The sequence below is a fragment of the Vigna radiata genome, chromosome 11 (genome assembly GCF_000741045.1).
Source record: "Vigna radiata var. radiata cultivar VC1973A chromosome 11, Vradiata_ver6, whole genome shotgun sequence".
Lineage (NCBI taxonomy): Eukaryota > Viridiplantae > Streptophyta > Magnoliopsida > Fabales > Fabaceae > Vigna > Vigna radiata.
Window position 1 is genome coordinate 16065034 of NC_028361.1, and position 13429 is coordinate 16078462.

General features: G+C 31.1%; 1 protein-coding gene across 2 annotated transcripts; it reads right to left on the bottom strand.

Annotated features, from left to right (window-relative positions):
* Positions 1-5346: 5346 nt before the first annotated feature.
* LOC106777784 (protein indeterminate-domain 5, chloroplastic) lies at positions 5347-12703 on the bottom strand. 2 transcript variants are annotated; one of them, XM_014665538.2, is made up of 5 exons: positions 12478-12702; positions 12079-12371; positions 11243-11639; positions 7914-8942; positions 5350-5617 (listed from the first exon to the last, which is right to left on the bottom strand). In XM_014665538.2, exons 2-4 carry the CDS (start codon positions 12236-12238, stop codon positions 7928-7930), a joined length of 1572 nt encoding a protein of 523 aa, XP_014521024.1. In that variant the 5' UTR covers positions 12239-12371; positions 12478-12702; the 3' UTR covers positions 5350-5617; positions 7914-7927. The 2 variants fall into 2 exon arrangements, with proteins under 2 accessions (XP_022643150.1, XP_014521024.1); XM_022787429.1 differs by having other exon boundaries at positions 5347-5637; positions 12079-12703.
* Between the last annotated feature and the right edge of the window lie 726 nt (positions 12704-13429).

A 13429-nucleotide genomic window follows, 5' to 3' on the forward strand; every position in this document is an offset into this window, starting at 1 on the left:
TACAACAAGAAAGATAAGTTATGAGCAATAATTTTCTTAATGGGTTGGAAATTAAACATGTTGTTGTGGATATTTTCACTTGTTCCAATTGTTGTAAGAATGGTCACAACAAATTGGTTTGCTTCAAGAAACATGGTAAAAAGGTTTGCTCCCATTGTGGCAGAACTAGTCACACCATTGAAGTCTGCTACAAGAAACATGGGTTTCCTCCTGGCCATAAATTCCATAATAAAAAAAGTCTCATGTCTACAAGTCACGATACCAAGAATGATATTTCAGGAGATGCCAATGATCAAGAAGTCCACTTGACACAACAACAGTATCAAGCTCTCGTGGTCTTTATCAAGCCTCCTAGTGATACAAAAGTCTCATCAACTAATCAAATCATTTTAGTAATATTTAATTCCATCGATACAAGTAAATCCATTTTTAACCTTGCCTCTCATGAAGACAAAGGTATTATATATATTATATCTTGGATTCTGGATTATGGTGCAACAGATCATGTCTCCTCTTCTCTAACTCACTTAAGCTCTAATAAAAAAAATTACTCTTGTCACCATTAACCTACCTAATGGCAAGAGGAAACAAAATGGTATAGTTGAGAGGAAACATCAACATCTTCTAAATGTAACTCGAGCCTTGTTTTTTCATTCTAAAATCTCTACTCAATTCTGAGCATATGCCTTCAACTATGTTACTTTTCTTATTAACATAATGCCTACTCTTTTTCTTATTAATTATATCATAATGCTTTTGATATTTCAAGATTGAGAGTCTTTCGCTGCCTTTGTTATGTTAGCACTCTTCACGTTAATAGGAAGAAACTTGATCCCTATGCCAAGTCCAACCTCTTTCTTGGGTTACATCCCACTACAAAAGGTTACATTACATATGATCTTGATAGTCCTGATATTAAAATTTCTAGAAATGTTGTTTTTCCTAAAACTGAATTTCTTGTCATCACATCTACTCTTATCCAAGATTAGAATGTTTCAATGTCTTTATCTAATAACCAATTTATGTATAATGATGATCACACTCATACTATTGTTGCCATTGGCAATGACACCAAAAATGATGAACATGTTTAGGATCATGTAGAAAATGAAAATAACTCTCCTAGACGATTTATTAGAGTTAGAAAACTGTCAACTTATCTAAAGGATTTTCAAATATTTTCTTATAGTACCACTAACATAAAATACCCAATTAGTAATGGGACAATGATATTTTAACAACTCTTTTTTAACAACTTTTTGACAACAGGATACGTGTCACAATTCTATTGATCTGTTTGAATTTATTCTAAAAAAAAATATTTGAAACGGACCAATCACAAAGTGCCACATATGCGTTGTCCAAATATTGTTAAAAAAGAGTTGTTAAAAGAGACTTTTTCTTAGTAATGTCTTGTCTTTTGATAAATTATCCACTGCATATAAAGCTTTCGTTTTTTTGTCTAGATTGTATTGTCGATCCATAGGATTATAAAGAGGCCATACAACATGATCACTAGCGGAATGCTATGAAAGAAGAAATCATGGCTCTAGAGCACAACAATACATGGTTGATCACCACTCTACCTTCCAACAAAGAGGCCATAGGTTGCAAATGGGTATACAAAACAAAGCACATGGTTGATGGGACCATAGATAGATTCAAGGCTCGTGTAGTTTTCAAGGGCTACACTCAAATGGAGGGTATTGATTACTTTGATACATTCTCCCCTGTAGTTAAACGGGAAAGGGAGCATATCCATAACTTCAAAAGGCAATAAAAGCGAATATGAGCTCCGATGAAGGCACCGTTGATGACACGGTGGTCACTTGGTTGAAACAATCAAAATTGTGTGATCATCGGTCAAAACTGAACTCCAGTAGTTACAGTAGTAGACGACAACGATAAACGATGATGCCACCAACAATGGTAGATAGCACCAACACCAGCAGTGGTGAGTGTAGTAGTAAAGATAACATAAATTTTTTCCTCAAAAGAACTTGACTCTAGATACCATGTTGAATATAGTAAAAACTATGTACGAGATTAATCTTCCTTGTATTAAATATATACATAAGGCATTTTTTATAATAGAAGAAATATGAGTTAAATCCAAAATATAAATAAAAAATAATAACAATCTAGCTAAAGATAAAATATAAAAATATAATATAAAATAAGATAAAAATGAATCTCTAACACAATTAATTAATTTCAATTGAGTGAGCGTTTGTGTAACTATTCTTATGTTGTTATTGTCATAATTAGGAGCATATCAAATGCTCTTAAAATATATAATTTTTACCTTTGTTTATATTAAAAAATTATCACTTGGTGGGTTTCAGAGAAATGGTAAATTATTTGTTAATTTTCAGGGGAAATGGTAAAGAGGATGAAATGTCTCTTTTATCATATTGATTTAAATAAATATAAAAAATAATTAAATTAATGTCAACTTAGAAACCAAACTTAAATTAATGCTAAAAATCAAGAATTTATTCTATCGAATATTACTTATTTGTAGTTATTATTTTTTATTTTAACGTCAGAATGAAAAAAATTACTATATTTAAATTTTATAAGGTTAGTCTGAAGGGAGGATGAAAAAAATTATAAGATCAACTCTCTCTACTAATAAAACTAACCATCAACATTTGTCGACAAAAAAAAAATTGTTAACTTTTTTGTTTAATATTAATTTAAATTCAATATAATCAACTCTATTTAGGTGGATTATATGATTCAAAAGTTAATTATTTATATATTTATAATATTTTTTTTTATAGTTTTAGTATATATATATATATATATATATATATATATATATATATATATATATATATAGTTTAGTCCAACATGAAAAAAAATATATTTTATATGATGTAACTTTGTTATCTTTATCTAATATAAAATTTAATTTTATACTTATATTATTTCAACAAATGTTTCCTAAACCTTATCCTATTTTCTACTGCAAAAATGAGCGCTTTACCGATGAGATATAAATAAACAACTTGAATAGTAATTTTTCAACTTATTTGTGTTCTTGATTTAATTGATAGTAGCTTGAATTCAGTTGATGATTTTCTATTGACTTCTCAATTTTTCTTTTTGTGATTATGGTGTTATATTCTCAATTTTGCTTTATAACATGTAAGGTTGGATAACTGAAAATTGTGGTGATTTCAGTAGTATAATATAACCATGTTTTTGTCGTAAAATCCAAAGGTTCTCTATGATGGGCCAGGAAGCCATGATACCCATATGACTATTATCACATTGCATATTTCCCTCCTTTTATTTCACCAATCTTTTAATGTTTACTACTTTCTTATTAACATAGCCATTAATTAAATTATAAATTATAAATTAGATATAAATACTATAATTTACAAAGTGATTTTACGAAAAAAATTATTCTTAAAGTTTATTTCTTATGATGACTTTGAAGAATATTTTCTCACTCTTTTTTCTAGAATGGCCTTAATTATTTTCATTGTTTGACTATATCCTCAACCCATCATTCCTCTGTATCTTCTTGTCCATATACATGGTTTCTCTCTATTCAATAAAAAATTTCATAGAATAATAATATAAAAAAATTCATATGGAACATGTACTTTTTTATTTTTTTCTTATTTTTATAATATATTACAAAATTAAATTAGTCTTTAATTTCATAAAATATGTATATGTATATGTATGTATATATATTATAATTGATCTCATCTATAATAATATAAAATCTCCAACATATATTATCGTATACGTTTACACAATTGTTGTTCTTTTATCCTTTGAGTGTAAGTAGATTTTGGGTGCATGAATATTTTTAAATCTATAAGTAGAAATGATTTGAAATATAACCTAACATCATTCATATATCTTCCGTGGCAAATAATACATCGTTAGAATGGTTTTCTAGATTCTATTTTTCAAAGTGAAAAGCTAGATGCTCGCATAATTGAGAGGCAAAGAAAATTTCATAAAAGAAAATTTTGTAGCTTTACGTAAGGAGTAGAATAAAGTAAGAAAAAATTGTTTATAGATAACCCACAATAAAGCAAGTAAAAAGTTTTCACCAAAATTTGCCAAATGATTCACAAATGTGGTATATGTAGTAGTTATAAACCAATTTATTGTAGGAAAATGTTTTTTTAACAATTTTTAGTAATAATTTTTTTAAGATGTTAATTTGTAATTGATCGTTTTAAATAAACAGACTAATAAAACAGTGACACATAGTCTATTGTCAAAAAATTGTTAAAAAAATTGTTAACATATATAAGTATCCTTTGTTATATACAAGAGAAAAAGAAACAATAGAACTCAACTATAAAATTTAGATATTAATAGAAGGCCTAATCTCCATGAGTTAGGTTAGTATATGTATCATATATCCACATTTAAAATCCGAAAGAATCTTTTAATAGAGATTTAATACGAAACTATGCATACATATATTCTTTATTTTGTACTTTCCGTTTGCATTGGACAACTTTTTGATTTATATTATTTATTTAAGAACTGTGTCTTTGAATGTTATTCTATTCTTGCATAAATTTTGTATATGTGCCTTCAATTATTGAATTCCAAATAATTAAACTACTAAAATATGTACCAAATAAAATTCTGAAAAACAAAACTTAAGAGGTTTTAAAAAATAACAAAGGATTTCGAATAGAAAAATAGGAAAGAAAAAACAGCCATCATGCAATATTGAATACTTTTGTTTTCATTAATTAATAGAATTTCTTCCTTTCATTGTTCCATATAATAAGCTAATAGCTCTTTACTAATGATTTTCTAAGCCTAATTTTTTTAGGTTTGATTAGGCTAAGAACTATTACTTTCTAGAGATATTATAGTAGGTGCAAAAAAGATAAAAAAAAAATGAAGTTATTTAATTATCGATGATTATAATTTTATAAAAACGATGAGACTGTTCATAAAGTTGGTTATATGTTTTGGTTTTTTTTTCCTTGTTTTTTTAATAAGTAAAAACAGACATTTGAAGTTCAATAATCTAAGGTAGTAAAAAAATTTATATTCTTAATGTTATATAACATTTTAAGCAAAATAAAAAAAAATGCTAAAACTTTGCGAGATTAGACAGTTATGTGAAACATTTAAATAGTTATATATTTTAAAACTATTATTTACAAAATTAAAAATTTTAAAAATTCAAATTGGTTGACTTAGATGTTCAAGTTTTTATAAATAAGAGACTGATCACTAGATTAGTTTTGCTGAATTGAGAGGCTTTAAAACAATAACTTTTTCTTCTTCTTTTTTCTGTCTAAAAGAGTATATAATACTGAAACTATAAATAATATATATAGCTATATGACTATTATTCATATCAAAAGCATTGTCTAATAATATATAGAAAAATCTAGTAATTAAGTTAACCATGAAAATTTTGAAACAAGTTCTGTTTGAAATATCCTAATACCAATTTTTTTAAGCTTTTCCAAAGTACGATGATGTAAGGAAGAAGTCAATTTTCAACTGTTTGAAAATCTTGAAACTAGCTCGTTCTATACAGAAACTCCAAATATGCTGCTCCCGAAGATCCAAATAGATGCTCATTTATGAATGGATCAAGTTCACATTCCTGCAACCAAAGTCCAACAACTGTAACTGTTAGATTTAGGATACTGTCGGATAATAAACACACACTAAAAAAAAACATTGTTATATATAGCAAATACTAAGATATTAGACTTCACATAACCATGAAAGCTTTGTTTCTTACCCACAGAAAACATAGTAACTTGGAGCAATCTGCTTACAGTTCATGCAACTTGTAATATTAAGATGAGATGACGAAAGTTGATTAAGCACAATGTTTATATCAATAATATGAGATTGGTCTAATTCAATATGAACTTGCATAAGATCAAATCTAACTAACATGAAGAATCTTTAACACAAATAAATTTATTTTCAGAAACTAAATTTTTAACTTTATAAAAAATGAATAAAGATTTATTGAGTTAAAAAACTTATACACTTATTATAACTTTATTTAAGAAACTCGTTTCAATTATAAAAGATATATATACTTTAGAACAAATAGATCCTATTTTGGGAGTATGATGAATTTAAGACAACCCTAAGGTATTTTTATCAACCATTGAATATTAAAAGTTTATCAATCGTGACTAAAAAAATATGATTCCAAATCCTCTCTCTTGTTATAGATATAGTTAAAAACGATTTGCAATAAAAATTATAACAAAATGTGGTCAGTTGCAAAAACACATACAGTAGTTTCACATCTTAATTTAAAAAAAGTATAGAATTAAACATAAAATATTTTTTTTTCCATTAAATAGTTCCTAAGGAAAGATAACTATATGACAAGAACCCCTGACATTATGCATTTTATTTTTTAATTTAATGTCTAATGCAACTATATGTAATATATCTTTGCTGATAATAAAATTATATATGTAATATATATTTTCATTTTAAGGGGCCAATTTCACTATGTAGTAACTATCTATAGTTTTTTTTTTCTTCTTACTTCATTTAAACCTATTTTGCTGCACTTTAACCCTAATCCTAATTAGGAGATCCAAGTTCATTTTAATTTTCTTGAGATCATTTGTTTTACACATATCTTCTACATGGGGTAATCTTAATTAATGCTAATTGTCAATACTCGAATTATGATTTGCTGATACAACTATCATTTACTAAACTAAAACAACATTGGCAAATCTGCTTTAAGTAATTGCTTAAATAGAATTAATCCATTTTAACAACATCACTTCTCAATAAATTAATTTAAATAGTAATGAACAAAATAATTAGTTAAATTGCTGAAATTTAAAATTCAAAACTGTCCAGTATAATTGGTTTAATAAACTGACACATAAAATATATTAAGCATAATTAAAAAAAATATTTTTTACTATTTTATTGATATAATTAAAAGCAAGGTATCATTTTATCAAACAATGCTTTTTTCATAAAAAAAACCTTGTATAAAATAAAATATGTAGAAAAATAACAGGTGGTTTGATAAATAATTTGTTTAACACTATAAGAGTAGTGAAAAAGGTTTAATTAAAGGGTTTTGATGTTTTGATTTTGGTGATTAAAAGAGAGAGAAGAGAGAGGGAAAAATAATAGGATGAAAGTTGATAGGAGCATGGATATGGATATGTTGAGCCATGCCCTTCCAATTAGGTTGAAGGACACTCGTGACTCTGCCAACCCTATATACTAAAATATCCAAAAATGAAACCAAATGAAAAGGAGAAGACAATAGAAGAAACAAAGTTCTGCACCACATCGCTGTCCACTCCATGCAAGACAACATGTCAGGATCAGAACACAGCCCCTTTCTCTCAAACAAAATATTCAAAATCTCAAACATCATTTTCTTTTTCGAAACAAACTTATTCTTTCACAGTTTCATCATCACTATGCTAACGAAGAGAGAGAGAGAAAAGGTAAAGAAGTGTAAAGTAAGACGTTTAAATCTCTCTCTGCACCCCAAAATGGAGTAGATTGGAATACGTAGATAAGAAAAAATAAAAGAAAAGTAGAAAAAGTATTAAAATATAAAAGATACAGTGAATATATATTTATATTTATATATAAGGAATATTTTCAGAAAAGGCAAGACACTTTGGAAAGGGAATCTACTGATTTCAGTATATTTTCACATGTTACATAGTCAAAAGTTGTAGGCGATTGTGAAGTCGACAACAGGTGTTGGAGAAAAATGTTTTATAAATGTCAAAATAAAAGATAAGAAACACTGTTTCAATTTTAAGTATATAAATATATATTATAATGATTAATGAAAACGATAAATATGTATGACATTTTATGCGTAATCATGCAGGGAACCATAAGAATTTGTGAAAGGTGAGAAACTTTATGTTTCGACGTACCTTATTGTACTTGTTCACTGAAAGTTTGCTCCACCTCCGAAAGATTGACCTGACGGCGCCGCATTGTTTGTCTCTGCTTCCAAAGAGCTCAAGTTAAACCCACGTTGCTGTTGTTGTTGCTGTGCAACTCCTAGAAAATCTCGGGTGAGCCTATCAGAGCCTCCAACGCTGAGTTTTGGTTCCTTGTTGGTGATGCCATGATCATATGCTTCGAAGCCGGGAAGGTTCATCATCTCTTGCACGCTGGAGTTCAAGATGTTGCTGTAGTTTGCAGCACTGAGGAGTGGCCTGTGATCAGATTTGGATGCTAAGCTTCTTAGAAGAGAGGAGGCACTGTTGTTGGTGCTGGAACTTGCAGCACCCATTTGAGCAGCTTTTTGGAGCAGTGCAGTTGCTGACATGTGAGACATGTTGGTGGTGTTTTGGAGAGAGGTGCTGAAAACCGAAGGGGCAGTGGCGGAGCTTGTTTGGTGATCGGTGCCGATTATGGTGCCTTCTGTGAAGAAATTAGAGCCTTCTGTGGGGTTGAAGTGGTGTTCCTCGGAGTAGTTGGGGGTGTGGCCTCGGTTGGATAGAAAAGGAAGATTGAAGAGGTTGGAGGCAGAAGGGGTGTTGCTGTTGTTGAGGTCAGATAGTTGTATCATTCCTTGAAAAGGCTTGTTTGAGATTAAACCTTGTTGGTGGTCATGGTAGTTTTGGTTTGATTCTGGCATGAAGAATGGAGGGTTTTGAAGTTGCATGATTTGGTGTGAGGAGGGTCTGAAGGGTGAGGCCATGTTTGGTGGGAGAATGTGGTCAAATGGACCAGTCCTTGGTGCACCACAAAAACGCAATAGGTCACTGGGTTGAGAGTTTTGGTCATGGATTGAAGGGATCTGAGAACCCAAATTCTGAGATAAGCCTAAGGACATGTTGTTACTGTTTCCAAATAGTTGGTTGCCAATGGCACTGCTCAAAGTAGGTGGCTCTCTTGCACTTTCTTGTGCCAAAGCATCACAAAAGGCTCTGTGAGTGATGAAACTGTCACGTCTGCAATCAATGTATATCTCAAACAATTAATCATTTCACTTATATCTTGTAAAAAATCTCAAAAATATTGCATGTATTATATCTATAATTTTTGGTAATATATATCATTATTTGTAGTAGCACTTGGAAAATAGATATATATATATATATGTATATTCTGAAAGGAAAAATAAAGTGGCTTTCCGACGTTATAGAAAACATCGAAAAATTATATTAAAATGTATATTGAATAAAACATATGAATAATTGACTAGAGAATGGAGAAACGGATGACCTTATGCATTGTAAAAGTATTATTTTATACATTGTCGGTGTATTCATATAACTGCCATTTTGTAATAAATTGTTATAATTGAGTTTGAATCATGTTTGTATCACACTCAGCTTTTTTTGTACTTATCTCCACACTCTCATTTATGGTAAAATAGAAAGAGAAGAGGAAAATTCAATAGAAGCTAAGTTTCTCAATCCTTTCCTTTTATCATAAATAGAAATTGGAATAAGAAACAGTTTAAAAATATCACAGTTGTAGCAATTTTGGTTAAACTTTATTATATATGTATAGTTGAACTCCTGGAAGAATTTTAGAAGGGTTTTACTATATTTAATCTTAAGAAATAAACAAATAAGTATATCATGAAATCATCAACTTGAGAAAAATCTTGCACAAGAAAAAGTTGTGTATAAAAACAGTCACAGATTGCAAGAAGCTGGAGAACTTGGCCTTCCTAGTAAAAGACAACAAAATCACTTAAAGGAAAATGTCAACATAAAGGACAATAATAAATCATAATGAGCTCGAGGATAAATTTTTGCGTGTACTTATGAAACGAGTAGTTAAAGAAAAGAACAATGTGAATGACACTTCAAGTGATTAAGAAAATGTGTAGAAATTGAGAAAAGGACAACTTAGATAGAAACGATGTAGGTGTAATAACTTAACCAAAACTTGACTAAAAGACTACACAAAAATTTAACTAAGATGTGCCCTTTCAAAAATATTGTTGTCCAATGAATGGAACTGAAGAATGTGTATAACTTTTGCCAAAGTCAAGTTATCAATCAATCAAGATCAAATATTTTAAGGCTTCGGTTCAAACGGGTTCAAATTTTTCCTATATGTGTCTGGTAATACATATACATAAATTCACAGACACGTGTGTCAAAACGTCAAAATATATATCTACATACATATATACATATATATAATTTTGTGTGGTTCTTATCTGTTTAGTTTCTATAATAATTCCAAAAATCTACCAAATTTGTGAAATATATATACTGGTTTGTATGTGTATTCATGTGTACTTATTTTGACTGCAGTTCTGAACCAAGCATGAGCACTAGGTTGTTCAAGTTTAACATGAAATAATGTCAAAGAAAAGAGTGAAAAAGTGGAAGCAGAAAATGAGAGAGTTTGTTAGGCCCTGACGTTATGATATGGAAAGGAGCACCTGCAAGAGAGAACACAGTACTGAACACATCTAGCCAATTCACAAGAGAACAAAAGCCCTAACAACACCACACTGCACTAGGACCCCCTTCTTCTACACAGAAAAAACAGCACGTGAATAGGAAAATAAATAAAGGAAAACATTTCCTACCCCCCAACTCATGCATGTATGCAAGGAGAGAGAAATTAATTCCTCACCAAACATAGATATAGATAAGTGCACGAGTAAAACTTTGAACCTCTGAAAAAAATATGGAAAAAAAAAAAAAAACAACAACTGTAAGCTTAAGACAAGGTAACAGAAATGGAGTTTGTTAAGGTTAATGTTGTTTTGTGTGTATCAAAGAGAGGAAGAAGAGGGTGTGGTAAATGTGAGGTTGAAGGAGATTAGGTAGTTTGGGAGGATATAATAATTTATTGTGCCGGAAACTGTTCTGGGTTATGCTTTTTTTATGATTTTCAGAGATTATTCACGTGGGGGGATGTTTCCTTGCAGTTCACTTGGGCAACGTACCAAATATAAGAGAAAGATGACAAAGGAAAGCATACGAGAGAGGGAAAGAGAGGACAGAATCTGAATGAATTGGAAGGAAGCCAAACTGAAATAGAAAAAGAAGAAAGCATCTAAGCCCTTTTCCCCACTATAGTCAATTGAAGAATCTAATAATAAGCCTTAACCCAGACCAAACTAGCCTAAATCAAACCAAACACCAGTACTTAATTTTAACTTGTAATCTGTCATCTCCCAATTCTCTGCTGCATGACTAGAATGTTGCATCAATAAGAATGCCATGTGAAAGAAACTTTTGTTTTGGAAGATGATTGAAATGTGGATTGGTGTGGATACCTGGAGAAGAGGGTGCCACAGTCACATCTATACTCTCTGGTGCCACAGGTTTTGGAGTGAGCCTTCCAATCTGATTGAACAGCATATTTTTTGGAGCATTTGTCACACTTCCATTTCTTCTCACCATGTTTGCGAGAGTAGTGTTTCTTAATGCCAGTGAGGTCTCCAAGAGCCCTTGAAGGGTCATGATGAACACATGTGGGCTCAGGACACAGATAAACCTTTCTCTTTGGCTCTTTGTTACTCTTCTGCTTCAACTTCCATGGCAGATTGTGTCCTCTTCTGTGAAGCTGTAGGTTTTGCTCCCTTTGAAACCCTTTATTGCACACTTCGCATATAAACCTGTTTGTTGCCATTAGAGTCTTCGGAGATAGTGCTATCACCTCAGCATCTGGATCTGCACACACACATGCATCCATTGTTCCCATTCCAACCACCAATAAATAAATAAATAAATAAATAACTTTATTAAATAAAACCAGACAACTAATTAATAGTTAGAAAATTCACAGGATTAAAAAGGAAACCAGCAATTGATTTTTCTGAAAGCTTGAAGACAAAGCCAAAGGTTTCCAAAACACACCACGGCCATTTAATCTCCACATTCCATTTCTCATTTATGTTGTTAGGAATTGATTAGGGTTCACCACCCCCACACAGGAATTGCCCATTGGAAGGAAAAAAAAAATTGTAATGGTGGGTGGTGTGAAAATTAAACCGTTTGCAGAGATGAAACCAGAAAGTGAGAAAAACCAATTCATTTAATTGATGAACAATAAACCGAAGAGTAGATTTTTTTTTTTTTCTTTTCTGTGTAAAATTGTTAAGATACTTGCTTGGTGTTCCAGGTTGGTTTCTTCTTTTCTTCTGGGGTGGTGGTGCAGCTGGAGTTGATGAGGATGATGGTGTTGTGGTTGAGGAATGCTGCTGCTTCATCTGATTCTGATCCTCTTCTCTGATTCCAAAGAGAGATGCTGAAGAAAAAGGTGCTGCCATGTCTTATAGGAAAAGGTCTCTAGTGAGTCAAAAACCTTACAACAACATGAGAATTCTGGAAAACCCACATGCAATTTGAGTCCTTGAATTCTTGTCCCCAATCTAAAAAGTGAAAGGCAAGGGAAGTTGAATTCTGTAGAGAGAAATAGAGAAGAGAGGGTGAAAGGTGAAAACTTCCATGAAAAAGAAAGTTGTGAAGCAGAGATAGGAGAGGAAGAAAAAGGGAAATTCAATCCAACCCCATGGCCACTTGATATGAATATTTTCTCCCAACTTGGGTTTGCTTATAAATGAGAAATTTTGAGGTAGAGGATTTCTGAGTCTCTTCCACTGATTTGGTGTCATGCAGATACACCAACACATATGCACACACACCCCATTTTGCTCAATCGTTTCTTTTTCTTTTTCTTTTTCTCATTTAATTTTTATTTTTCTCTCTTCAAACTCTTTTCCAGATTTTGCTGAATGCTTTTTCTCAACATTTAATGAAATTTCAAAAATCGGAAAATTGATGTGTGAGAGAGAGAAAGGCCTACGGCACTGTGGACCCAATCCTTAGACACATAACGACATGAAATGGGTGTAAGCAACATGAAATGAAACAGCTATGCTCTCTCTTTCTCTCTCTTATTTCGCATATTCTGACTCACTCCCAGACAAACTTTCACTAATCACCAAGCCCCACTGGGCCCCACATAAATTCATAAGCAAAAACAAATAAAAAGGTGATGAACTGAAACCGCGTGTGTGTGTGTGTATTATACATAAATTTCTCCATAAACCGTATATGTAAAACGATGGAAGTTACCACCTTTGAAGTGACAGAAACAATAAAGTTTAAAAAGTTTATAACTTTACACACCCCTTTATCTTGAAAGAAAGAGGGCAGTAATTAATGTTTAAACTAAACATGTTTCTAAAGTAAAAAAAGGTGTAGCAGTAATAAGTTCTTAAGGGGTGAATAGTGTGAAAAAGTGAAAAGTTGATGTATTTTTACAGAACTGATGAAGAAGATAATAGTATATATATTATAAAGAAAAGTTGAATGGAAGTGAAAAGCACCTGAGGAGTGATTGGAGAAGGGACTGTTGTCTGAAATTCAGTAGGGGCAGGGTGTACTGTGTCATTACCGTTTAGGGACATTGACATGGAAAGGGCATAAAAGGTTTCTGAACCCACCTTTGCTGTGTT